General features: G+C 40.2%; 2 protein-coding genes across 2 annotated transcripts; one reads left to right on the top strand and one right to left on the bottom strand.

Annotated features, from left to right (window-relative positions):
• The first annotated feature begins 398 nt into the window (after positions 1-398).
• On the top strand, positions 399-9373 carry Dhpr (dihydropteridine reductase). The gene is made up of 6 exons (XM_080275227.1): positions 399-553; positions 4657-4759; positions 6117-6203; positions 7278-7418; positions 8031-8223; positions 8365-9373. The coding sequence occupies exons 1-6, from the start codon at positions 470-472 to the stop codon at positions 8462-8464; spliced, it is 708 nt and encodes a 235-aa protein (XP_080131353.1). The 5' UTR covers positions 399-469; the 3' UTR covers positions 8465-9373.
• A 4411-nt stretch (positions 9374-13784) lies between these two features.
• On the bottom strand, positions 13785-26526 carry LOC145403674 (zinc transporter 6-like). The gene is made up of 10 exons (XM_080275364.1): positions 26398-26526; positions 25680-25741; positions 24598-24775; positions 23740-23782; positions 22093-22275; positions 21767-21910; positions 20287-20406; positions 18902-19004; positions 16496-16858; positions 13785-15566 (listed from the first exon to the last, which is right to left on the bottom strand). The coding sequence occupies exons 1-10, from the start codon at positions 26465-26467 to the stop codon at positions 14940-14942; spliced, it is 1893 nt and encodes a 630-aa protein (XP_080131490.1). The 5' UTR covers positions 26468-26526; the 3' UTR covers positions 13785-14939.
• Between the last annotated feature and the right edge of the window lie 226 nt (positions 26527-26752).

The raw sequence follows: 26752 nt of genomic DNA on the forward strand, positions 1-26752 counted from the left end.
GTTTTTCACATATACAATGGCATATTTTCAGTGATACATTATCAGAAATTAAACCGCCAACTTTGTTTTTGGTATCAAATGTAGGATCAAATGAAACATCTTTCTTCAGCCTGTAATTGATTCTTTAGAATATGAAAATAAGCAAATATAAACAAACATTTTTTGTGATACTCCGGTGCATTGCAAGTACTGTTTTAAAAGTCATGTGGAAAAAAGACACTCATTGCGCGTTATGTATTTTTGCTTATCATTTGTATCTTATAATGCAGTAATTTTCACATACATAAAGTATTCATATATAAAATACATGAAAATAATCTCATTCGACTGTTTTAAATAACTTACACAATAAAATATGTCAAATAACAATAAATGGCAACTAGAGGAATGTCTTCTGCTACAGGCGGCCTCAGTCACCGTCTGACCGTGTTGAGTCTGGTAGTGCTCATTATTACTTGCGTTCTTCCAAATGTCTACTGGCAAAGTCATCATTTATGGGGGCCGAGGAGCATTGGGTGCCGCTGTGGTGAAACACTTCAAAGCCAATAATTTCGTAAGTACTGTTTTGAAAAAAAAAAAAATCACGTTATTTTTAGTTACCCTGGTGCGTTATATTGATCGCAGAGATAATTCCCGTTTTGATTCACTTCAGAATAGTATTTATGAGCAGATATAGAGGAGAGTCGGGGAATATAATGATAATGGTAAGTGTGACCAGGAATAAATGCAACGCTAAATGAGCTAAATGTCGTAAGTTAGACCTACAACTTTTTGCAGGGAAGTATTTTTTTTTTTTTTTTTTTTTTATGACCCGTATCCTCTAGACTGTCTCCATACTTGAGGAAATAACAATGTAACTTCTGAAGATATAGATTTGTGTAAAGTTGAGCTTCAGTTTTCAAGAGTTTTCTGTTTCCTTTCGGTATATAATTATGCTTATTTTGTGGCTTCTGCCTTCATTGAGTTAATTTGGGTATTTATTTGGGTTTTATGGAAGTGTTTTCCATTTAGATATTTATTTAGATTTAATTGGTTGTTCTTCATTTGGGTATTTATATAGGTTAATTAGGATTTTTTCCTTTATTTGTTTAGTCGTAAATTTTTTCTCTTGGTTATTTACTTAGGATTAATTGCAAGTGTTCTTCATTTGGGTTTAATTGGGTTCATTTGAGGTATATTTCCTTCCTTTAAGTGTGTATTTAAGTTAATATGGGTTTCACTTGGGTACTGGTATTTATTTAAATTCAGTTGGGTTTCACATAAGTATTTGAATTCATCTGGGTTTCACTTAGGTATTTATTTAAATTTATTTGGATGTTTTTCCCCCTCATTTGGGTATTTTACAGTCAGGCAGGAACATGTTAGAAATTTTAATGAAGGCAACTGATTAAAAAATGATGCCATAACTATGCAGATATGAGGTGAATTATGGTAGATTCAGTATACATATACCAACAGGGCTATTGGTGTGGGGATGGGGTGAAGCAGGGGAAGTGAGAGGGATATGAAGGGAGGCAGAGGGGGAGGTGTTAGTAATGTATATGGGGTGTGTGGATTGAGGAAGGGGTTGGGGAGGGGACAGTGGGTGAAGTTGGAGGAAAGGGGAGGGGACAGTGGGTGAAGTAGGAGGAAAGGGGAGGGGACAGTGGGTGAAGTTGGAGGAAAGGGGAGGGGACAGTGGGTGAAGTAGGAGGAAAGGGGAGTGTACAGTGGATGAAGTAGGTAGAAAGGGGAGGGACAGTGGGTGAAGTAGGAGGAAGGAGGATGGGACAGTGGGTGAGATGGGAAAGGAGAGAGGAGGGAGGGGAGAGGAGGGTGAGGCTGGGGAGGGGACTGTGGATGAGATAAGGGGAGGGGGACATTGGGTAAGGTGGGGGTATGGGGAGAGGACAGTGGGTGAGGCAGAGGGAGGAGGGATGGGAAGGGACAGTAGGTGAGGCAGGGAGAGGGGGAGGGAATAGTGGGTGGGGTAGGTGCAGGAGTGGGAGGATAGTCAGGAGATAGTGGATGGGGCAGGTAGAGGAGGAGGGGGAGGGGACAGTGGGTGGGTGAGGCACGGGGAAGGGGAAAGGGGACAGTGGGTATGACAGGGGCAGGAGTGTGAAAAAGAGGTGGGGATTGGAAAGTGTGTGAGGCTGGGGAGTTAGCACTTGAGGCAGGGTGGTAATCACATAGGCTTATGTACTGAAGCTAGAAGACTGAGATTAGCATACATTATGACTTGCCATTTTTTCAGCTCTGATCATTCTGTAACTTGCTCCTTTCTTCTCACACTCACAGTTATTTATGTGATTTATTTACCATAATGATAAATTGCTTGGTATCTGCTACTTACTCATTAAAAATCTTTGCATAGTTCAGACTTAAGGAACTGTGTGTAGTTTGTAATGTCGAGTATTATTATTATTATGTTTTACATGCCATTAATTTTGTTCTCTTGAAATTATTCCTTTAATCCATCAGTGATACAGGTACGGTAAATAAAGGTGTATTCAAGGTCATTGTATGTTGACATTCTTGCCAAGCCACCAGCAGATTTGCAACTCATTCCAGGAGTGTCTTGTTGCCTTATGTACCCCACATAATCCTTGTTACTTGGCTGCTGTGTAATGGACAGTAAGGTTGTTGTGGGTGATGGGTGTTATGGCAGGAGTCTGGAAGGATGCAGATTATTAGGGGAGCAAGGAGTAGTGATGAGAAAGAGGGTGTTGAGTAGTGATCAAGGGAAAGTGCATTGGTTAAGGATGGTTACAAGGTTATTCCAGGCACTGTATCAGGTGGTAAGAGAGTGCAAATGTGGCATTGCAGAGATGGTGTGGTGTCATGTGAGAGTGGGTGTGTGTTGATGGTGAGAGAGAGAGGGAGGAGTTGTGTGGTGGTGAGTATGAAAGAGTGTGATGCTGTGGTTAGTTTTATGAAAGGGAGGGGTGTGTATTGTGATGAAAGAGGGTATTGCACATGATTGTGATGTTGAGAGAAAGGATGTGCAGTGGTGGTACAATAGTAAGAATGGATGTGTGATGGTGAAAGATGATGTGGTTGTGCTTTTTAGAGGGGATTCATGTAATGTTGAGAGGTAAAGGGTGTGTGTTTGTGGTGTGAGAAAGAAAGGATGTGCGGGGTGTCGATGAGAAGGGTTACTGTAATATTGAGAGGAAGGGTGTGTAGGCTATAGCTAGTGCTGAGAAATAAGGTATGTTTTGCTAAGTGAGAGATTGTTGTGATGAGGAGGTATATGTAATGGTGATGAGAAAGGGTGTAGGTGTGTGTGGTGATGATGAAGAGTGTGTGGTGGTGGTGGTGGTGAGAGGGATATACGGTGGTGGAGTGTGTGTTGTGATGAGAAGGGTGTGTGGTGATGTGAAGGATGTGTGTGTGTGTGGGGGGGGGTGATGAGAGAGGGTATGAATAGTGATTTTAAGAGAGGGTGTGTTTGTGGTAAGAGAACAAGAGAGATAAGGGAAAGATAGCTCTAGAATTTGTGTGTTAGGATTTAGGGTGTGGGGTGGTAGTGGGATAGTGATGTGACCTTGGGAGCCACCCCCTTAGGCTGTACCAGCTCTCCACTGACTGGCATAACTCACACTCCACGCTCCTGGAATTCTCACTCAACTCACCCATTCATCCCATCACTGAAATAATTCTTATAGCCTTTACCACTTTTATATCACTACCTTGCCAGTTACAGGATCAAACAGCAGGCTTCAATTTTGCTTCACTTACCGTACCGTTAGATTTTTACTGCATCTAGCTAGCTCTCTGTCCTTGTATCATTGTAGTGTTTAATGTTCTTAGACTGTCAGTCCTGTTACATAACAATGTAATGTGTTGTCAGTAGTGAGACAACTTGAATTACTGTTGTGTGTGAATAAAGTTGTGGTTTAGCTATGTTTGCCATACCCAGTATTTATTAATGTCTGTAATTGGCATTTAGCTACTGGTTTTTAGATACTGTACAGAAGATGTGTTTGAATTGCAGAGAAAAGTATGTAATAGTCCAATACTGTATTATGGAAATGCTGCCAAATTCATATCAGTAGCTAATCATCTGTCATAACCTGTCATCATGTTAGGTTACCGGTATGTAATGGAAGAGAAGAAATAGTGCAACAGAACTGAACTTGGTGTAATAATGTACAGCATAGTACCTGTATTTATATCCACAAGCACAGGCCTATAGTAGGTACCAGTACCAGTAACTATATAGCTACCATAAACTATTTGTTTTGTGGAAAATTTTAAGCCTGTGTGTCTTCAGTTAAGTTCTGAACAGTTCTTAAAACTGATATTTTTTTTTCCTCTTATGTACTTGACTTTGGCAGACTTGATACAAGTGTCTGCTCTCAGAATCCCAGTAGTCCACCTACATACCTTCTATTACTCAACCATTACCTTCATCATGTGGTCTAATAGCTTAATGCTACTATAATTTCCTCTTTCCAGGGCATCGCCCTTCACCTTGTCTACATTTACAATTACACTCTTCAGCCAGTCATCTGGGACAGCACACTTATATATAATCATATTTATCAAACCAGTGACTAACCCCACTCCTATGTCTCCTGATGCCTTCAGGAGATATAGGAGTGGTTTTGTAGTGGTAGGCAATGATTGAGTCAGAGTGTGCCTTGGTATTATTACAGTGTGTTTTTGCAGTGGGTGGCGACAATTGACCTGGCTGCAAATGATGATGCTGACAAGAGCATTGTGGTGTCCAAGGATGACAATTGGTCCACACAGGCAACTGCTGTCATTTCTGGTGAGCATTGACGTACCTCATAGTCACACTTTATTCATTTTCTATCATAAATGTGTAGACCCTAGCAAAATTTACCATCATACTTTTAATTATCCTATTATATAGAGATGGTAGATGGACATAGCATTTTAACCAGTCATGGAAGTGGTGAGTGACAGAAATTGCAGTGATACCAGCCTTTGTGATTGTTAGAGTGTGGGGAGCAAGAGTAGGGATGGAAAGAGGGATTATAGTCTGTCCAGTTTATCTACATCTTCAATTGCCATCTCCATATTAAGTGCTGAGTTGAATATTCGATTAACGCTAGAATATGGTGCTTGTTATAAATATATGCTGTGGAAAGGATCAGAACCAATGTATTGTCTTATTCTTCTATTGGGTAAGGTAGGTGAACTATGGCAGAAGAGAAGTATGCTCAGGACTGAAGAAGTTGAACACAGGTGAAGCTCTGTGAGTGGATATCGTCTTGAACGTTACAGTGTGTGGTGGCCTAGATGTGGAGGTTAGGATTAGCAGTGGCACAAGGATGGGTGTATGAGGACAGGAAGGAAAGTGTAATACCAAAACATTAACAGCCAATCCCATTATACTCCCTACAAGTGTTGGGAGCAGATGCTGACTACCTGTACTTCAGTACATTATAGGTTAGGTGACCAATGTACTCCCCTTGGTGATGTCACATGATTAGAAGGTGTCCAGTCACCTCTTGGGGATTGAACCTGTGTAAAGCCATCATTCTGACTAGGGTATTCTAATCAGCACACCATGAGGCTTGTAAGGAAAAAAGAATGAGAAAAGGAATTGCAGAATTACTGGAATACTCTGTAGCATCAGGATACTGAGTTGAGTGGGAGAGGTATCAGTACATGATGGAGTGCTGAAGAAGAATAAAGGCAGTCACTCTTGCTGAGGATCGGGCATGTGTCAAAGTGGATAACAGGGCATTATGTGGAATATTGAAAGCATATTTTACTGAAGAAAAGGTAAAATATTGTTGGCATTCCAGTGTTTGTAAGGTGTAGGAAAAGCTGCTATGAGAGTGAATGGTGTATTGACTATTCCATTTAATTTAAAAAAATGGATAACAACAAAACTGGTGTTATGGTTGTCCAGTGGTGCTGGGAAAGAGTGGTCCTAAGTCTTGGAGGTGGGGTTGCCTATGCCTCTGTTTGCAGATGATGCTGTGTTACTAGGATACTGTATATGGAATGAAATTTTTAAATTTGGTAGAATTTTTGTTTTTTGTTTAAATGAATGGATTGCATGGTTTAATAATGTAGTTTTGGTTAAGGAAACTGACTACTTACTGGTCTTCAAATACCAGTAATACATTGACAAATATCCATTAACCTTCCAGGTCTGGAGGCTGCTTTAGGTTCAGACAAAGTGGATGCATTCATTAATGTGGCAGGAGGCTGGGCAGGAGGCAATGCTGCCAGTAAAGGTATGATAAAATGTATTTAATAAAGATTATTTAGTTTGAGACCAAGAATAGAATGTGTGTGCTTTTGCATGCACGACTGTACAATCCCATCTCTGCCTGAACAGGCACGAATCTTTCTTTCTGTACACATTTTAGCAATTCTAATCCTAAATCTGTCTCCTGTCCTGTGGCTTACTTTAGGTTTGGTTCCTGAGTTCAATCTGCTGCTGTGTCTGCCCTCAGGTAGCTGAAAAACTTCATATCCAATGAATCATCCCCATTCACATTATTTTACTTTCATTTTATTGTACTTTTTCTCCTCTGCCTCTCGTTACCTTGCTTTTCCATGCATTCATTGTCAGTTTTTTTTTCCCTTACAATTGGTCCCAAACTCAGATATTAACCGCTGGCTAACTTACTAGCACTGAAGTTTCAACTAATGTCTTGTCATTCGCAGACAAGCTGGATTACTTAATGTCTCCCCCTCGCCCAGCATCCCTTGAATCTGCCCCTCTTTTCAGATACTCTTACATCTACCTCTCTTTCTAGCATGTCTGTGAACAGGATGAACCATGGTGACATTGTATATTACGGATGGAATTTCACTTTTGCCCCATTCACCCTCTTCCCTTCTCACTCACACGCACACATGCCTTACTTCTGTGGTAAAAACTCTTTACAGCACTGGCCAGTAGGCATTGCTCTCAACACTGGATTTGCTTTTCTCCACATCCATTTAAAACTACTGACAGATTACCCTCTTCTCTGTATACGTCTCACATATTCCTCAAAGCACACACCAGATACACACACACCCTGCCACATCTAAAGCCTCTATCTCCTCTCTAGTTTGGTATTTGTATGGTGCTGTGCATTTTCAATCACCACTATTATATAAACATTACATGGTATGCTCAGCAGACTTATACTCCTAAAGCTTGAGATTGACCAATGAGCGAACTGCTTCAGTGAGATCATTAGGAATTCTGTTGTCTTTTTAAAGTTCTAAATGTCTAACCCACCCCTTTTCAATGATGATAAATTAGACACTGAGGGTAATGATTTTTTTTTTTTTTTTTTTTTTTTTCTCCCCAGAGTTCCTGAAGAACTGTGAATTGATGTGGTCGCAGAGTGTGTGGTCATCCACCATCACTGCCCAGGCTGCTGCACGCTTCCTTAAGGAGGGTGGCCTCGTATCCCTCCCAGGCGCTCAGCCAGCCCTTGGGGGAACACCAGGTTAGACATGCACTTTGACCCCTCTTTGATTGTTGCCTAACTCAGTGATTATTTGTCTTTTGTGGATAACTAATGCACAAAATCCTTGTTCTTTGTAAACTTTTTTTTAAGTGTTTATGGCCATCATATTTACAGTAATTTACAAAAAACATCCCATGAAAGTTAATTCAGTTCTGATTGAGATTCTTAGTAAATCTCAGTATTAATGTTGAAGGATGATTTGTGTATAGTGATGTGTGTGCATACATGTGTGTAGCACCATTTGTTGTCACATGGGAGGATTGCTGGCCTGGAGCAAATGGAATATTATGCATGTATATACAGTATTCAGACAGTTTGTATCATGTTTCTATTGCTCCATTATAAATGTTTGGTGTCTTCATTGTTGAGAAAACCGGTACAGGACTGTATACGTTAGTGACATACAGTACAGTGCTGGAAGTAAAGCTGTCTGAACATTTGAAATAATGAATATTGCAGTGGTATGAGGGAACTAAAATTTCACACCACTTCTCAATACAGTACTTTCATTCTGTGTTTGTTGGTTGCCTCCAGAATGTCACTTCTCAGTTGAGATGAGATGAACACAAAAACACTTCTTTCCTACTACAGGTATGATTGGATATGGCCTTGCAAAGGCAGCAGTGCATCAGTTAACCAAAAGTCTTGGTCAGGACAAGTCTGGGCTGCCTGCTGGTGCAACTGCTGTAGCTATCCTCCCTGTCACCCTTGACACTCCCATGAACAGAAAGTGGATGGCTGGTGCTGACTTTTCTACCTGGACATCCCTTGAATTTGTTGCTGAGTGAGTTGTTGTGTTATCTCTTTTGACATGTTCAAAAATTTTAAAAACAGACGTAAATGGATCATTATTTGGAAAATTTGTACACTACATTAAGGACGGATGTATTAACTTTGTTGGCTAACATTTTCTCTCTATTTATAGGTTGTTTCATAAATGGACAGCTGGTAAAGACCGTCCCCCATCTGGAAGCCTTGTACAGCTGATTACCAAGGAAAACAAAACTGAGCTGGTGGTGGAATGAAGCCATGCATATCCTCATGATGTTTACAGAGGCATACCTTCTTTTGTGAAAGTTCCTTCTCCTTCACATTCGTAATTGTTGGTAATTATTGTTTTATGATGCTGTATTATTGTTTTTAAAATTTGCCCATAAACATTCTAATTGACATACTGTACCAGTATAGTACACAAATATTATCTGGAGATTAGATTAGTTTGTGTATTAAATCTCTCTCCCTGTGATATCTGATCATAAGGATTGTTTGCATTCTCTTCCTGTATCTTTTGACAGTGAAGCTGAATATTGGTTGATATTGTAGTACATCATACCACTGTTATTGTTCGCACTCCTCTGAACGCAGATTTAGTTTATGACGTTATGCATATGTCTAGGATAATTTAATATCGGTACGACAGCACCAAGCTTCTCCCCAAATGATGTTTTTAAGTTGGAGTTGCACAAACACAACGTTTTCCAGATCAAGAGTAAGTGCCTAGAGTATGAGATTTAGAGTACGAGATTGTAAGAGATTTGATATATTTTTGTACAGAAAAAAATGTTTATGCTTCTCTGCATTGAAATATATATAAAATATGTGCTTCCCATAACAGATATTGAAAGGTCATGGTGAGAAATACTGTGATGGAACCTGATGGCAAGTAGAACAGTGCTTCCTGGAAATGTATGATGCCACAGTAAGTACAGTGATGTTACACAATTCTTAACTGATATCTGCGTGACGTACAGTAATAGGGTGTGCTCTTCGTGCTTCCCATCACACATCAGTATTGTCCAGTACCGTCACTTAGGTTTGGTCAAGATATGTACGACAGAGCTGGAAATCTGTGTGCTCATAAGCTGGTACTTATGAATTTTATTAATTGCAGCAGTTGCATTCCATGTGTTCTGGTATTAAAGAAGTTTATCATCGATGGAGCTTTATTTTCCATGGTTCCTATAAATATGCCGTGGAATGTGTCTGTGGATTGTTATTTCCAAGACTTCCAATCCCTGAGTTTATCCAAGGTGACAGCTGCAAAATACTGTACCTATTTATCATCATAATGATTATATCTTGATGCTATATATGTCAGAGATAGAGGCCAAAAAGGACAGTGCACTGTAATGCTTCTAAAATATTAGCTCTTAGTAATAATACTAAAGTTCATACAGGGTGTCCTGAGTGTGTGGAAGAGTTTTGCTGTTTGGGAGACATGTTATGTGCTGGAGGAGGGGCTGGAGCTAGCTCTGTGGCTAGAGTGAGGGGTGGTTGGAAGAAGTTCAGGGAGCTATTGCCTCTTGTGACAATGAGAGGGCTCTCCCTCCATTCTAAGGGATCTTTTTATGCGGCATGTGTTAGGACTGTAATGCTGTATGGTAGTGAGACCTTAGGAGGAAAGGAAGAGGCTCAGTTGTACAGAAATGGCAATGATTAGGTGGATGTGCAGTGTGTCCCTGACTGCGAGGTCTGGGGGGCTAGGTTTATGAAGGAAGAGTTGAGGTGTAGGATGGGACTGGAATGTTTTGGTGGTTTAGGCATGTGTAGAGGATAGGGGATAGTAAGTGGACACAGAAAGTGAGAAGTGTTAGGGGTAGGTAGGGTTGTGAGAGGTAGACCGAAAAAGACCTGGGATGAAGTCATTGAACGTGGCCTCAGGGATAAGGGACTGAATAGTAAAGCTGACAGAGATTGAGCAGCATGGAGAGTTGCCTTTAGGTGACCAAGGCTGATGCATGCAAGCATGTTGGAGCCTTTAAAAATGAAACAATACAGAACTGTCCTTGTCCTGCATACCATCATAAATCATATATAAACCTGCATTTATTTGTGATCAGTTCTCACCAGTATGGTTCTTGATGTCTGCCTGTCTATGTATCTATACTCAGACGCCCTAATCCCGTAAGGGGTGGCCACAAACAATTTTCCTCCATATCACCCTGTCTCCTGTCATTTTGCTGCCCTCCCCCAAGCTTACACCCCTCTCTCTCATATACCTCACTACTCCATCCCTTCATCTCATCCTCAGTCTTCCCCTCCCTGTCCCCTCCTTCACCTCACTCACATACACTCACTCTCCATTCTTTCCACACAGCCAAACCACCTCAATGTATTTCTCGTAATGTTTTCTATCCACACCATTATACTCCTTCACTTCCTGATTTGTCATTCTATCACTCCATATAAGTCCACATGCTCCTTTCAGATAACTCATTTCCACTGCTATCATTCTTGACTTGTCCTTCCAACCAGATTAGAGCTCTGCTTCCATACATTAGAGTGGGGATCACAATACTGTCATGTAGTGGCTTTTTTGCTTCCTTGTTCACTTCCCTATTTCCTCTCACTGTTTTCAATGAACCAGCAACCTTTCTTCACCCTCCCCTGTTGTACCCTTTCAAGCACATCAGCCTCTAAACTTCCCTCTTTCCTGATCACACTGCCCAGGTACTTAAAGGTACTCACATTTTCCATTTCCTCACTGTCCAACCTCACTCTGCATTCAGTGACATAATTTCTCTCAAAGACCACAACTTGACTCTTCCCTATATTCACCTTTAGATTCTGTTTCTTGCATACTCTCCCAAACTCAATCACCAAGCCTTGCAGTTCCCCTTTGTCTTCACTTAGCAATACCGTATTGTCTGCAAACAACAGAACAAGAAATTTTCAAATGCTGCCCTCTTTTATTAGGGCCACTCCAACATCCAGTGCCCTGCTTTGTATCTTTTATTATCCAATTCATATACAAATTGAGCAGTCATGGGGACATGACACATCCCTTTTTCAATCTGACATTCAGACAGAAAAATTGTTCATTTCACCATCCACATGCATTGCAGCCTTATCGCCCTCATACATACTCTTCATGGACTTCAACAGCTCCCTATTTACTTTATATATTTTTAATGTTTTCCACATTCCTTGTCTATCCACTTTATTATATGCTTTCTCCAAATCCATGAAGGCAGCATACAAATTCTTTCCCTTCTCAAAAAACTGTTCCATAAATACCTTAGGATGAATATCTGATCTACATGTCTTCCCTTCCTGAAACCTCCCTGTTTTTCTCAAATTAATTCCTCTGCTATTTCCTTTACTCTCAGTAAGTATCCTACCATATACTTTATCTACATGTTTCCTTTTCCCCTTTTTGTATGTACAGGGGAGTAATTATACCTGACCTCCAACCATCCAGGGCTCTACCTTCCTCCTAGGCCGATCAGCACATCTTAAATATCCATATCCATTCTTGTTGTGCTGGGGATAATTAAAGGCACAACTGTCAATAAATAAGCTTTAATAAACTGCTAATTAGGAAAATATATGTCTTGCTACTGTACAATATCATGATCTGTGCATGGGAGTGAACTACAAAGTGGAAGAAACTGTTTGAATGAATTTACTTCACTGAATTCGAGAATTATATCACAAAATAATAATGCCAATATATTGTTAAAATAAATTTTTTTTTTTTACCGCAGCATAAAAATTACAGTACATAAGGAAGTACAGTAAGTTCTCTTTATTCCACCTCTTTTGTTGATGTTGTTGTTCCTCCTGGCTCATTTAAACATGAGCCTGAATTAAACTGCAGGCTCATGTTGCCCTTCTGCAGTCCACCATCCTCTTTTTGGGGAGCACTGAGGGATGTTTATATGACCTGGTAGCTCTGCCATCTGGTTATATCAATACCACTCAGCGAAAGCATCCCTCTTCGGCAGCATTGAAGCTCTACACCATCTTTGGTGTTGGCAAGGGATGTCTTTCCATGGTGTCACTGACTTAACCATCTAGCTCTGCTGCTGAGATATAAAAGTATCTCTCATCCCCTTCCCCATCCCCCAAAAGGAAGAAGATGGGCTAAAAGAGTACAGCAACAATGCAGCTTGCAGTCCACTGGGTTCATATCCAAATAAGCATAGAGCCATATCAACAGCATCTTTATATTCCTCATTCAAAATGTTAGCACTAAAACTAGTTACTGTATTTCAAATATATTAGTTATACATTAAGCCTATGTCAGCTACCCTGTACATCATAATGGGTACAGTGATTTGTGGTCAAGATCACTGTATGTCGTTTATGCTCACACTACTGATTATAACTTCTATTTTGTATTCCTTCAGTATTCCTTTAAGTACTGAAATGTATTTTCCATTATACATCTAACTGAACAGTATTATTGGGTTGGAATAAAGGGACTTACAGTATACATTATTCTTAGATGAGTGGTCCTGTTACCTGGGACCCAATCCTTGGTCAGCTCAGGAACCACGGTTTGTAGGCACTCTACTCAAGTACCCAATAAATTTAATGTATCCATTACTGCATATGGTATATGGGGCAATACACTGGTCCCTTGAGTAACATCCTGCTTCTGGGGAGGTGTGCTGCTACCCAAAACTGCATTATGGAAGAATATGAAAACCATTATAAAGGCCTAACTGCTGGTCACTCAGCCAATCTCATCTTTTCTCCTATACAGTACCTCCATGAATTTCAGTAATAGTACCAGTATTTGTGGCCCCAGGTTTTTCTGAATGTGAACTCAGTGGACTGCAGACTGAAGTTGCCTTCTCCTGCAGTCCACCATCCTCCTTTCAGAGGACAGAGAGGGAGCCGTGGGACCTTTGTATAACCAGTCAGTGGAGCTGTCCAGTTACGTCAGTGCCACCACGTGAAGGCATCCCTCTCCAGCACCATATCTCTACCAAAAATACCCAAAACACCTTGCCAACACACACATATATAACAATGTACATGTACTGGAAACAAACACAAGCACACGCACCCCAAGTAAAATGATGTCATGCTTGACTTGAGGTGAGTGATGTCACACAACCTATGTTATAACTGCACCTGACCACACTTCTAACGGAAGTCACTTTTTTGTCGTGCAATAAAAACTGCACTTCACTTCAACAGGTCTTAAGGAAGCAGCGTACTTTATAATACAGAGTACACTGTATTTACATATACTGTATGAATATACAGGTATGCTGTGTTTACTTTGCTTATTTTGTATCTTGTACATACGGCAAAAGCTTGCAAAGATTGTCATCATCATATGAGATCAAGAGTTAACTAATTTCTAGCAGCAGGCCTATCTGGAAAAAAAAAAAGGGGTGGGGGGAGGGGACAATATTTGGGTAAGAGGTATGCTGGCACTTATTACAGTTGGCATCACCCAATTTTGAGGATTAAGGTACAACATTAAACAAAATTATATGTCCATCCTTAGAGATTTTTCATGAAGGAAATTTCAAAAGGCTAATGAAAAGGCCTTAGTGCATTCAAATTATTATGGTGGTTAGAGCACAACAATGATGTAGTATTGATTCTGTTAAATCTGTTTCAGTTATGACATCACTAATACAAGAATTCTTGTTGCATATAAATGAAATTTCAAGTTCTAAATAATTGAGCTCTGAAAAAATTTCATTAGCTGTGTCTCTGGAGAGAGAGAACACCCTTCTGAAATAAACAGTTTCAATAATCATCTGAAAGTGCTGCTCCAATGTGATGAAAAATAAGTACCCATATAACACTGCATCAGGGTGGGTTATTCACCAGTGTGTCATTACTGGAGTAAGGTTGTGGCTGATCTTACCTGTGATGGCAAGATTTACAACCAGACCCTCATCATAAAGCTATTGCACGGCAAGGATATTAATGAGCATCACATTACTTGCCACACATTACCATTTCTTCACTGAGTGGTTGCCATTATTAGCAATAAAGATACTGGCCCAAGAGCACCAAGGTCTGAATCCTGATGTGGGCAGCTGGCATCATTCAGCTCAGGTGTCTATGTAACCACTGTGGGTTGGTAGGGAAAATTAATGCCTAAGGTAGCACATAGGGGAAGTCACTGTGGTAACCTGGATGATGCAGCAGTCTTGTATCCCAAGATAGTGGGTAAACCACTACAGGCTCAAAGATTTAAAGTTGCAGAGATGATCATCAAGGCCAAGTGCCTCACGGCATCTGCCCCTAACCTTGCTTTTACCTACCTAGGTATGGTACAGCAGGAACACTGTATCAGCACAACTCAAGAGTAGTAACAGAGTAACAGACCGTATTTGTATTAAATAAGAAAAGGATTGTATTAAGGAATTTTCATATACAGTAGTAGTACTGTTACTGAACTACAGAACTCTGAAAATTTTAAAAACACATTAATACTGTATGGGCTGATTATGATATACCATATACTATATACCTTACACATATATTTATGTACACTCTTAATTTTCTTCTGTAGTAAAATTCTCTATAAAAATATTGCTATGGCCAGACACTCCTCATGCATTTCACAACTACAGTATATTTAATAGCTTCAGAAGTGCAACCTTAACCATTAGAGCAAAGTGGTTGCAGTGGTACTGATACACTCAAGTGTCATGGCTCAAGAAATATATTTATGCACCTAAATGTATTGGATAATCTAACAAAATAATACACTGATCCAATTATTGTATCCTAAAACAAATATTATCTAGGGTTAAGGGACACGTCACTTCTATCAGGAGGCAATGTCCCTGTGGTAGTCTGGGTAATGGAAGGTTTAGCAGAAAAGTCAACATTGACATAATATGGAGATGGTTTGGGACTGTGATTTTCTTTGACTCTCTTTGGGTCATGAGAGATACTACTGGGAGTTTTGTATGAACACACTTCATGCTCACTCGCTTCTGATGTCCAGCCAACTAACTCATCACCATCATCTGATTCAGGGGCTTCACAAACTGCTTCCTCTCCAATGTGGTGACTGTGACTGTGACTATGGCAGTGTCTGCTTTGGCTGGTACTGTAACTCCTGGTTGTCCCATCAGCAAAACCTCTTACAGAAGTAGCTGGTGGGATCCCAGGAGGCACAAATGAAATGGAGGAGTATGGTGCATTACTCTTTTGAAGTGATGCTGCAATGGGGTATTTTGGGTTTGCGAAGTAGGAGTGCCTGGTATGAGGTGGGAATGGTGCAGGGCTTCTAGGGTAGATGGTGGGGTAGGTGACATTGACATAGTGGGGAGAGTGAGAAGGAGATGTGACCAGGGCCCGGGCAGAATCGTTTAATAGTTGCAGTGTTGTCGAGCTTCGTGTCCAGTCATCCTTGTACACCTGCAACAAACAAACAATTCATCAGTTCAAATGATGCCAAGCTTCCTCTTTAAGGAATCCCAATACGAAGATCAGCCACACTACAGCTGATGTTTTTTATGGACTGGAAACTGAACCAAGTGCCAAAACCAGCTAATTACTTCCTAATAGTCACTGGAACCTGCAGGGGAAAAAAAAATTCCAAGTTTTGGGAAACAAAGCAGCACAATGATCAAACATTAAAGACAGTAGTTCATTTTATAAATTACGGTGCATCTGAAAAAGTACTATTTAAGGATCTACATTTAATTTCTACTATAGTAATATTCAACTATGCCTTAAAGTATCTTGCACCATGTCTAACATTGTACTGTATCATTTATAAAGGCTCCAACATGCTTAGATGCGTTGGCCTTGGTTACCTAATGGCGGTTCTCCACACTGCTCAATCTCTGGCAGCTTCCCTATTCAGTCCCTGATCCCTGAGGTCACATTCTATAACCTCTTCCAGATCTTTTTTGGTCCGCCTCTCGCAACCCTAGCCCTGACATTCACACTTCTCACTTTCCGCACCCAACTGTCATCCTCCACCCTCTCCACATGTTCAACCATCTTAATCTGTCACTCCTCATCACAACATCATTACACTCCAATCCCATCCTTCCTCTCAACTCTTCAATTGTAAAAGTAGCCCCCCCAGGCCTAATATATTTAGTTAAAAAAGAACATATGATTGGAACAATTCATGCTGTGCTGTGAGCAAGTAATTTACAGTAAGTTACAGATCTTTTTCCTTGATGCTGAAATAAGGATGTCAGTAATACTGCAATTCATGAAACTGCTATGATACTCTAAATCTACTTTGTTAATCATACACTGACAACACTGCAAATGGTCATTTAAATGACTTCGTATGACTAAATTAACTTGAACCAATAAGAGAAACTAACCTGAACAGTAAGGAGAGGTACAAGGGGTGCTAGACGCTCCCTCACATGTGCCAACACCAACTGCTCATTGGCATCACGCCGAATGCGTACATGGAGGCTGCCTGTTACAACAAAGCCACCAGGGTCACCCATTGCTCCTACTATTCCTCCAGATGAGCCAGTCAAACCTCTTCCTACTCCTGGTATTCCTCTTGCTGCTGACATGTCTCCACTTACCCCTGACATACCTCCAGCCATTCCCACTTTGCTTCCCCCCACCCCCAGTGCCCAAAATCTCTCATGGCGAAACTCGAGGACCCCATCAAGAGTGAGGGCCTCCCGTAGACACTTGTCCAGTGGGGCCAAGATAGTGCCTGGTGTTGTCTGTGAACACAGAAGCTGAAGTTAAAAGTATGTAACCTTTCACCAACTACAAAACATTGCTCACAACAGTCCTCAATAACAATGACAGAACTTTTTTTTTGACAAATTCTATCAAAATGGACAGGGAGTGTATTCTGCACTTATGCATAGCAATCCTTTATCATACTGGCTTGTAATGGATTGTGTACAATTTATATTTTATTTGAACCTAGTGCTGCAGAATCACTTTTCTTTTTTTTTTATACCAATCAATTCACTGTCTAGAAATGATCTAATTTGAAAAACACTGGAAAGCACTTAGAAAGTGCATACCTCTGCTAATGCCACCGCCACTAAAAAAGATCCGGATCTGGATCCGTGGGTATCAGATCCGGATCCAGATCCACCCCCAAATTTAATAATTTCTTCCTTGGCCCATGGTCAACCCTTCCACAAAATTTCATCAAAATCCATTCATTACTTTTTGAGTAATCCTGGATCCAAATCCGGATCTGGATCAGCCCCAAACTTTAATCAAATCTTCCTTGATCCACAGCCCACCATTCCACAAAATTTCATTGAAATTCATTGAGAACTTTTGGCGATATTGTGTGCAATACTCTGGATCCAGATCTGGATCTGGCCCAAAATTTAACTATTTCTTCCTTGGCCCATGGCCCATGGCCCATCCTTCCATAAAATTTAATCAAGATCCATTCATAACTTTTTTAGTAATCCTGCTAACAGACAAATGAGCAAACAAACAAACTGTGGGGTAAAACATAACCTCCTTGGAGGAGATTAAAAAAATAAAAAATAAATAAAAAAAGGCAACAAAAAATTTAAATTTGTAATTAAGATTACTGTGCTAAAGAATGTGAGAAATTTAACTGATGAAAATGAACACATACTAATTTACCATCATCCTCTAACACTGTGTTGCTCCATGAAGAGAGTAGGAGCCCAGGCCTAAGCAAGTTGGTCCTGACATTTAAGATGGCTGTGACCAGACTCACCCATCCCTGAGTGGCATTACATGAGCAATAAACCCCAACCACCCCTTGGCTATAAACCTCCACAGGCTCAATCCGACTGGAGCACCTTAATTACCCACCAAACCACCAGACGCCATTTCATTGTATGGTTACCACCCAGTGTAGTAAATGGTTTCCTGGTAACTGGTGTGCACGAAACCATTTGGCTTGTCACCCAGTGTAGAGTCACCCACAGACATAAGGAAAAAGAAGGAATGAAGGAAAGAAAGACAGAAGAGGGAGGAAGGAAGAGAGGAAAGGGCTGTCACCTGAAAGCAGCACTACATGACTGGATGGTGTGTGCCCCCACCCACCATCAAAATTTAAAAAAGGTGGGGTGGGGGGTGGGGGGACATATAGAATTGAATCGTGTAATTTAAAAGGCACCAACATGTGTGTATGCGTCAACCTTAGTTATCTAATGGCAGGTCTCCATGCAACTCAATCTCTGGCAGCCACCCTATTCAGTCTCTTAACCCTGAAGTCACAATCTATGACCTCATCGCAGGGCCCAAGAAAGACAAATATTTTGAAAAACTGAATATATAATGGGAATGTTGAGAGCACCTTCATGAAACACAGACAATCCTGGAACACAACCTTTATAAAAGACTTTTGGTGGCATCCCGCTGAAATGGATGGATATCTTTGGTCCCTTACATTAAATGCACATGCAAGTCAATAGCAATAACTTCTAAAGGACTTAGTGGTTCTCCCAAAGTTTTATATATTTATCAGCCATCTAAACTGTAATGTACAGATAATAAGCTCAGCGGTAGGGTGTCAGGCTCGTAATCGTGAGGTTGCGAGTTCGCGCCCTGCCTGGTGGCTGCTGTGCTGGGAGGGGTAGCGCTCTCCTGTAACCCTAACAGGGCTATATGATCTGATGAGGTCTAGCTCGGGGTTTAATCCCCCTTTTTTAAGCTCAGCAGGTCTCCAGCTTCAACAACTACTTATTAACTATTTATTCATAATGAGGAACACAATGAAACAAGCATGAAAGACTGGAAGTGAGGAACGGTGAACTAACCTGTAGGAGTATGCTGGCAGATGATACACAAAGTGGGAACATGGTTGTGATTGTCAGCACTGCAATTACCAGTGCTGCTATGCTGTCAGCCCACTGGTAGTTGCTGTATTGAGAAAAATATTCCTGTATGTAAGTCCACTTCCAGTCACTCTACTGTGTTATGTTCAGTTATATGTAATAAGTTCTGGTATGCAAGTGTACACACACACACACACACACACACTGTTAGACATTGCATTTCACAGTGTACCTTAAGAAAAGAGGAAATACTCTTAAGTCCATGACCTGTAATCCACAGGTTAATTCTGATATATCTGATCGACAGAAAGTAAAACAGACAAAATGGATGCTCATAGTATAAGTTACATCCAATTTCATATTTTTCAGTTTCCTGGCCTGTTAGAGACTCATAACTGATTACTGTATTGCTATCAGAGCCTACAAAAAGCTCCCCTATTAACTCATGCCTCTGATATAATGAACACAGATGTTGAAAAAAAACTTCACTCTAGGTACTCAATACTCCTTGGCCTTCTTTCCCACTAACTGCATCCTCCAACTATAAGACAGGCTGGTTTGCAACATGCCCATACTTTGTTGCCACTCAGAATGTAAGCAACTGATACTTCTTACCACACGTGTTATGTTTTTGCCCTCTTTTGGCTGTCACTAGCCCAGGACACGGACTTTTCTTTCAACACCACGAAAGTTCCATCTGAAATCCAAGCATCAGTTTTTCTGGCTGGGGATGACTGTGTTCTGTTCTACTGAAGTGTAATATTCAATCTCAGTCTAAGGATCCTTACTCTTTTGGTCATGAATCTTACCCTAAGTTCCATCTGCAATCCAGGCAGCAGTTTTTCTGGCTGGGGATGACTGTGTTCTGTTCTACTGAAGTGTGATATTCAATCTCAGTCTAAAGATCCTTATTCTTTTCATCATGAATCTTACCCCTTAAGGTAGAACTCTTAACCTAGCAGGTAAAGTACTAAACCTTTCTTACCAGCAAATGATGGACTATACAGGTATTCTACAACCCAACATTTCAGATCCTGAGAGGACTGAGACTAGGCTACCATAATCCCAATCATTCGAGACAAGGGAGACTACGGTACACCTCTGGCAGCATAATACATGACAAGAAACCTGCAGCCAGCTCTTTGCTTCAAACTCTAGCATGTAACTGTGTGGCCTTCTGTGACCCAAGACTTAAACCACCAGACCATTGAGGCATCTCATATAAATTCTTAACAATGTCATGAGTGGGGTGTTATGACTATACGCCAATCACTGTACAGTATTTCCAATTAGCCATGCAAGAAATGGTGTATACATTTTTTTTTTTTACTATGAAGCTGCATCTGTATACACTAACAAGAACATACTAGATCTGGAGGATGAGGTGGTCAACAAGTATAGCCAGGAAGCCAGCGATGGATATCAAGACCACTGGATCCACCCTTGGCAGCAGCAGCCTGGTCAGTGCAGGAATGTATCCACATAAACTGCAAAAATACAGTATTAACAGTTCAGTATGACATATATTAGCATGAAAAAAGATGCATACACTAAGTTCTACACACATCATGCTACTTACCGAACTCCTTTTTGCACAGCTCATCCAAATGCAGTACAATAGTATGGTAGTTGCTGTCATCTGGTGGGTCACTGGTTGACAAGAAAGTCTTCTGGTTGCAAAGCAGCAACACACTTAAACTTCATCATGATCCGAACACAGCACCCCAGTAATACATAGGATGGAAAGGACCCCAAAAAACAAGCACCAGAAGCACAAAAGAAGGAAATCTACTGTACTAACACAGCATCCAATGACATGGGCAACATATCTATTCATTTAATGTTATGCCAACAAAATTCCTGACATCACATAACAGGTCTTACATCCCACACACAAGAAATTAGGCTTCATAATTCCCAAGGGTCAGAGATTATCCTGTTGGCTCACATGTTAAACAGGTGCAGTCCTTGCCACATGTACCTCTATGCACACTTTATCCATCTTAATTATCCATAATTTTTTTTTGGCTTCTTCAACATCCACACTTCACGTCCTTTATTCACACAGCTACTCACTTATCTTATTAATCTACTGTCATCTCGCCTTCAATGCCAGATCCTACCCTCTAACTCACGCATACTGCACCTACGTACAGTGCTTACACCTTGGTTCAGTTCCTCTGACATAGCAAAACGACCCATCTTCTACCAGACCTGTACCATCTCTTAAATTACTCACCACAAATGTACCCTGGCAGACAACCTATCATTCTTCTTAGTTAATACCAAAACCTATCCTTCCTTCCATATCTATGTCATCATACAGTGAAGATGCAACAAATACAAACATTTTTATTACACTGGTTTAAACTCTGACACACACATCATGATCTTGACTTAAATATATTCAAACATGCTTATTCTTGCAAGTATTCATCAATAAACTAACTCCCACGTCACTATTACTGTGAACACAGGCACCTCATATTTTATCTCATGCAAGTCACACCTTCTCGATCATTCACTTAACTTCCCTTCACAAAATCCATCACATCATTCTACCTTCATTACAATCATTAACTACTTCCACTCTTTAGAATTCTTCCTTTACACACCCCATTTTCCATACAGCTATACACCATCTGCATTTACCTGGGCATTAGGAAAGCATGGGACCACACCTGAGGTCACGTGGTTTGTTATAAGGATGCTTTAGAGGGTAGGGAAATTCCTAAATCACACTAGCCTCTCTTTTTTGACTTAATGGGGATACAAAGAAAACAAATGCAGCATCTTTCATTTCACGTATATCAGCAAAAGATAATGTACATGGTATGAATAAGTCACCTGTGACACATGTCAGCCACATGTTCCTGCAGCAATGATGAGTGAGAGACACGGAGGATCTGAGCCAAGGGTCGGTTACGTGCCACACTGGTCATCCCCAGGTGCAGCACAAGCCCACCTACACCACCCACACTCAGCAGACCTCTAAGGATTGAATGGTGGGTTAAAGGACCTAATCATGGCAGTGTAACTTCAAAGGTCACTATCATTAAATACCAGTTAGTATATAAGAAAATAAAAATACAAATCTGATTCAAAGTCTGAGTGCACTCACACAATGTCACATATTTTATAACATTTCACAGAAAAAGTGAACATCTGCTTACGTGTGTACAACTTCTGGCTCAATGAGACGTTCCACACACTCCTTAACAATGACAACAGCTCCTAGGAGAGAGAGTGTGACTGAGGCAAAGACAGCAGCCACCTCACATCGCAGATACCCACACGAGTAGCTGGGACTGGCTTGCTGGCCCTCACTCCAAACACAAACCAACCGTGTCACAAGGCTGAATGGTCCAGAACAGCATATTAGTCCCTTGAACTGGATCATGCCTTTCTTAGTTTACTGATGATATCCTTAAATGATTTTACCCAAATAAAAAATGACCTCTTTGTACTGAGGAAGTTATGAAGTATGTAGTACCAGTATAGTTGTGAGGCCAGCGTCATCTGGAATGTGAGTATGGTAGTGTGCAGGATGAAGCTGCCCTTCTCTGACAACCCACCCTCCACCTATTAGGGTATAGGGAGGCAGGTGAGGGATATTATTGTAAAGGAGCAGTCTGGCTATATCAGGTGTCATCACATGAAGGCATCCCTCCTTGGCACTAATGCAGTTAATGACAGATAAACTCACCTTGCGTGAGGGGGGATGGAATCTCCTACCTACTGTAGTTTAAAATCGTTCTAGATGTTAGAATGAAATGCAAAATACTTAATCCAACTGGAGGGGTTCAATGAAGGCCAGTTACTGCATAAGGGCACAATGAAAGTCAACACCATGATGTATATTTGTACTGTAGTATATTTCTGTTTATTAAAAGTGATTTTATTCAACTTGGGAAAGACTTCTCATACTGAATGGTTAAATGAAAGCCATATCTACCACCACCAGTTAAAAAAATCTTTTGCAAGCTGAATGGCAGCCTCTGAAAGCAGAGATATTTACAATAAAAGTCACATGCTCAAGCTGATAGGATAAAAGCAACGGATGGGCTTCTATTGAGATATTGTATATAAAACAGACAAGGGCTCAGATTTCCTACCATTCAGCACTGACACAGACTGTAAATCTGTCCTCTGATGACAAAAGATGAGAGTGATGATGGCATATCACTGTAACATATATTCAGTACAACAGGTGGCATTACTACAGGGAAAATAATACCAGTACCGGTACGAAGGTACAAAAACAGTTACCAATCCAAAGCTGGCAAATAGTGGAAAAAATAGAACAACAGGGATCAGTCTGGGGATCTATATGTTAAGGTGGATTTTACTAATATTCTCTAAGAACCACCAACCTGCCATAAAAGACCACTGCTAATACCATCACACCTGCCTAAAGTGAGTCAGCCCTTGTATGTATGCAACTTGGGCAAGAGGGTATTGCTGTTTAACTGGCGATGTGTGAAGATGTGTGACATGTACAAGGAAAGGTTAGGCTTAGGGAATTGACTACCTGAGATGGACATGTAAAACTGTAAGGATGGATGGATGGAAGGAGGGAATCAGAAGTTATACTGTACTGTTTTTACACTAACTTGATCTATAACTGCCATCTCTCCATCCAAAAATCTGAACTGTAACAAGAGATGAACACTTGAGTATGGTGCTAATAAGGAAACAGTGCTATGAAATGGATGCTATAGTGATATCTTTTTCTGCCACTGACCAACATGAAATCGGCTGGAAAATGATGAATATCAGGGCCAAGTTAGGTAAAAACAGTATAGTACAGCGCGACTTACCTGAGAAGGCTGAACCATGACAGGTATGTGTAAGCCATCAAAGCTGCAATAAAGTACAAATAAGTTACTGGATAAGTCTCTGAATGTACAGTGCAGGTGTGTACCAATATACAAAACTTGGCAAATTTTACACAAAAACAAATTTTACACACACAAAAAAATCAGGGTTGTATGTATACTAAATGCTTATTGTGTATATGCAGTATACAGTAGAGTACAGCACCTCAAAATTACAGCAGTTACATATAAAAAACAAATATAATTACAGTATTTCAAGCACATTTGCATAAACCTATCCTGGCTCTATTTTTGCTTTATTTTTGACATTCCTTAAAGTTATTAAACTTTATTATAAGACTATTATAATATAGGTATGGAAGAGCAATCATTACTCCTATTTCCACATACTGGTACTGAATTTAGGCTAACAAATAAATCTGCAAGAGAGGGAATTAAAAAAAAAAAGTAAAACTTGAGGAAAGAGGACAAAAACACTACCCATGAATTTCCTACATGCTGTAGAATGTAATGAAAAGGGGGCAGAAATGGGTAACAGGAAACTCCCCATGACTGACTTGGTGTGGGGATTTGGTGACCATGTCACATTTAACTCATTCAGCCTGGGGACATATATTTTGGACTTCCTGTAGATGTATGCTTAATTAACTTCTGGATAAGGAAATGTGGGCTACACTTGATAGTCTACTGTTGTTAGACATTGTAAGAGGAAGGAGCAGAACGGGAAGACTAAAGTTAATGTATAACTGAATATATATATACTGACAATAAAATAACCTAACACAGTACTGTATGGTAATTATCAACAGAAATGAGAAGGTCTGTGTGGGAGTGCCATACCCATGCTGCGTGTGGCATGACACCAGGACAGCAGTAACAGTGTAGCCCCGAGGTTGACTGCCACCAGCGTCAGGGTGACTCGCCCCTCACGCTGCTGGCACACCCATCGCACTTCATTCACTATCTGCCTCACCCACCAAGCTCCTCCAGGACCTTCTTTGAATGGCCGCACAAAGTACTGTAAAACAACAATCAATAGCAAACACAGTAAGTAGTAAATAATTGCATTTTATATATAATGATTTTATCTGTCAAATAAACAGTTCATTAAACCAACAGGATACTGATTATCTGGAATACTTGCAATCAGGGTTAACCACACTGTTAATTTTTCTGGAAAAAAAATTACAAGTAGAATGTCCACGAGACAATATAACTAACTGCCTAGCTGGGATAATATTTTCACTCCAGGATGCACAGATAAGCCTAACTTGCACTAAGAAACAAAAATACTGTACATTTAATCAAGGACCACATAAATAAGAATGATACACAATTCAAAATGCTTCTTCAGACCTGTTCCCCTCCATGTAATTTCTTATTTCCCCCTATAAAAAAAAAAAAAAAAAAAAAAAAAAAAAAAATGGCCCTCCTCCTCCTCCTCCCAACATTACAGTTCACAAACATAATTCACCATTCCCTTAGTGTAAAGCAGTCCCCCCACATTGTTTCTCACGCACATTACTATCACAGCATAGATAATCCTTCCACATAACCTAACAACAGACTTCGAAGAGTGTCCAGTTAAAGTGGTTGGTGTCCTTCTTTCCACTGGATTCATGTACCCTGGCCAGCATATGAGGCTGTATACAGTATATGCTGGGTTCAGACCTTTCCTACCAATTTCATCCACAGTACAGTAATATAATTTGTCTAACAACCCTTCATTATCCTCTGGCATAATACTGAAACAAACCATGTCATTATTACAAAAAATTAATCACACACACACACACACATAAGACAATATGAAAGTGTAATATGCAAAATATATATGACCAATTTAGGAAGAAGTGCAACAATGTCTCCCTGAAAGTGAGAATATGGCTCATGGTACCCTACGATGGTTGGGTGTGACTCACATGTGGTGGCTCCGTCGTATCACCAGCCTCCCCTGTGGCTCCCCGCTGACGCACTCCATTGCCTGCACAAAAAGAACATAAATATCAGCTGAAATATGCTATTCAATGGACATGACTTGTAATTCATGCATTAAAATAACATGTCCATCTTCAAAAGTCAACAATAAGCACAAATGAATAACACATTACTTTCCCCTACCATAAAATAGCATACTGTATAAAACAAACCATTTGTTTAAGATCAAGACAAGATTGAATCATTATGTATGGCAACTACACTAATGCATGTTGATATGCAACACCAGCCAGCAGGTTGATTTAGATTAAATTTAAGTTTGTTTATACTTCACAGGTTATTTAACTTCATAAGGAAGATTTAGGAGGATATTTTGTCTTCTCCTACTTTAAAGCATTTTCCATTTACAGACATTTTAATACATAATTTCTCTCAAACATAGCCTTTCATCTTTGCAGGGATCTTAACTAAAAATGGGGGTATGGCAGAGTAAAAAATAACACCGCCTTGTTATACAAAATCATGCCTGAAATAAATAGTGATTTTCTGCCGACATCGATAGTGTACAACTCTACTCCTGTAACTCCATTAATAATCCTGACAATTATTTGGTGGCTGGAACTTTTCCCCCCGACCAGCCACTTGACATAAGGCTTTAAGGTTACACGTCACACACTATAATTAAACTACTTTCCCCATTACCTATTGAGTGTTTAGTGTCCGAGGCCATCAACGGCGTCTTCTCATCTGGAATCGTCACATATGTGCTCATTTTGCGTTAATACTCAAAATGTGTGTGAGATGGTCATCTTCATACTCAGACAACACAACCAAAACATTGTCACACTCGCTATTTTCACAGAAAGCAAATCACGTAAAGTTATTGCTGCCTAACTGTGAAATACTAAGCAATATAGTATAAAAATGATGGCAAAGTCAAAACTAAGATAATACAAACGCACTTTTAAGGACGTTTATAAATCAGGTTACGGGGACTATTTTCACCGTCTTTGTCAGTTCTCGCTTTTGTTGATTGTGATCAGCTGATACTCTGTTG

The sequence above is a fragment of the Coenobita brevimanus genome, chromosome 61, assembly GCF_032717465.1.
Source record: "Coenobita brevimanus isolate Jiangsu-jjx chromosome 61, ASM3271746v2, whole genome shotgun sequence".
Lineage (NCBI taxonomy): Eukaryota > Metazoa > Arthropoda > Malacostraca > Decapoda > Coenobitidae > Coenobita > Coenobita brevimanus.

Excerpts from the sequence above, each read along its gene's own strand:
- Dhpr (XM_080275227.1), top strand. The coding sequence starts at position 470 with ATGTCTACTGGCAAAGTCATCATTTATGGGGGCCGAGGAGCATTGGGT. Across the intron at positions 7,419-8,030 it reads AGCCCTTGGGGGAACACCAG|GTATGATTGGATATGGCCTT; the intron begins GTTAGACATGCA and ends TTCCTACTACAG. Across the intron at positions 8,224-8,364 it reads TCCCTTGAATTTGTTGCTGA|GTTGTTTCATAAATGGACAG; the intron begins GTGAGTTGTTGT and ends CTCTATTTATAG.
- LOC145403674 (XM_080275364.1), bottom strand. The coding sequence starts at position 26,467 with ATGAGCACATATGTGACGATTCCAGATGAGAAGACGCCGTTGATGGCC. Across the intron at positions 21,911-22,092 it reads GAGCCAGAAGTTGTACACAC|AGGTCTGCTGAGTGTGGGTG; the intron begins GTAAGCAGATGT and ends TTCAATCCTTAG. Across the intron at positions 20,407-21,766 it reads GTGGCTGACATGTGTCACAG|TTTATGTGGATACATTCCTG; the intron begins GTGACTTATTCA and ends GTATTTTTGCAG.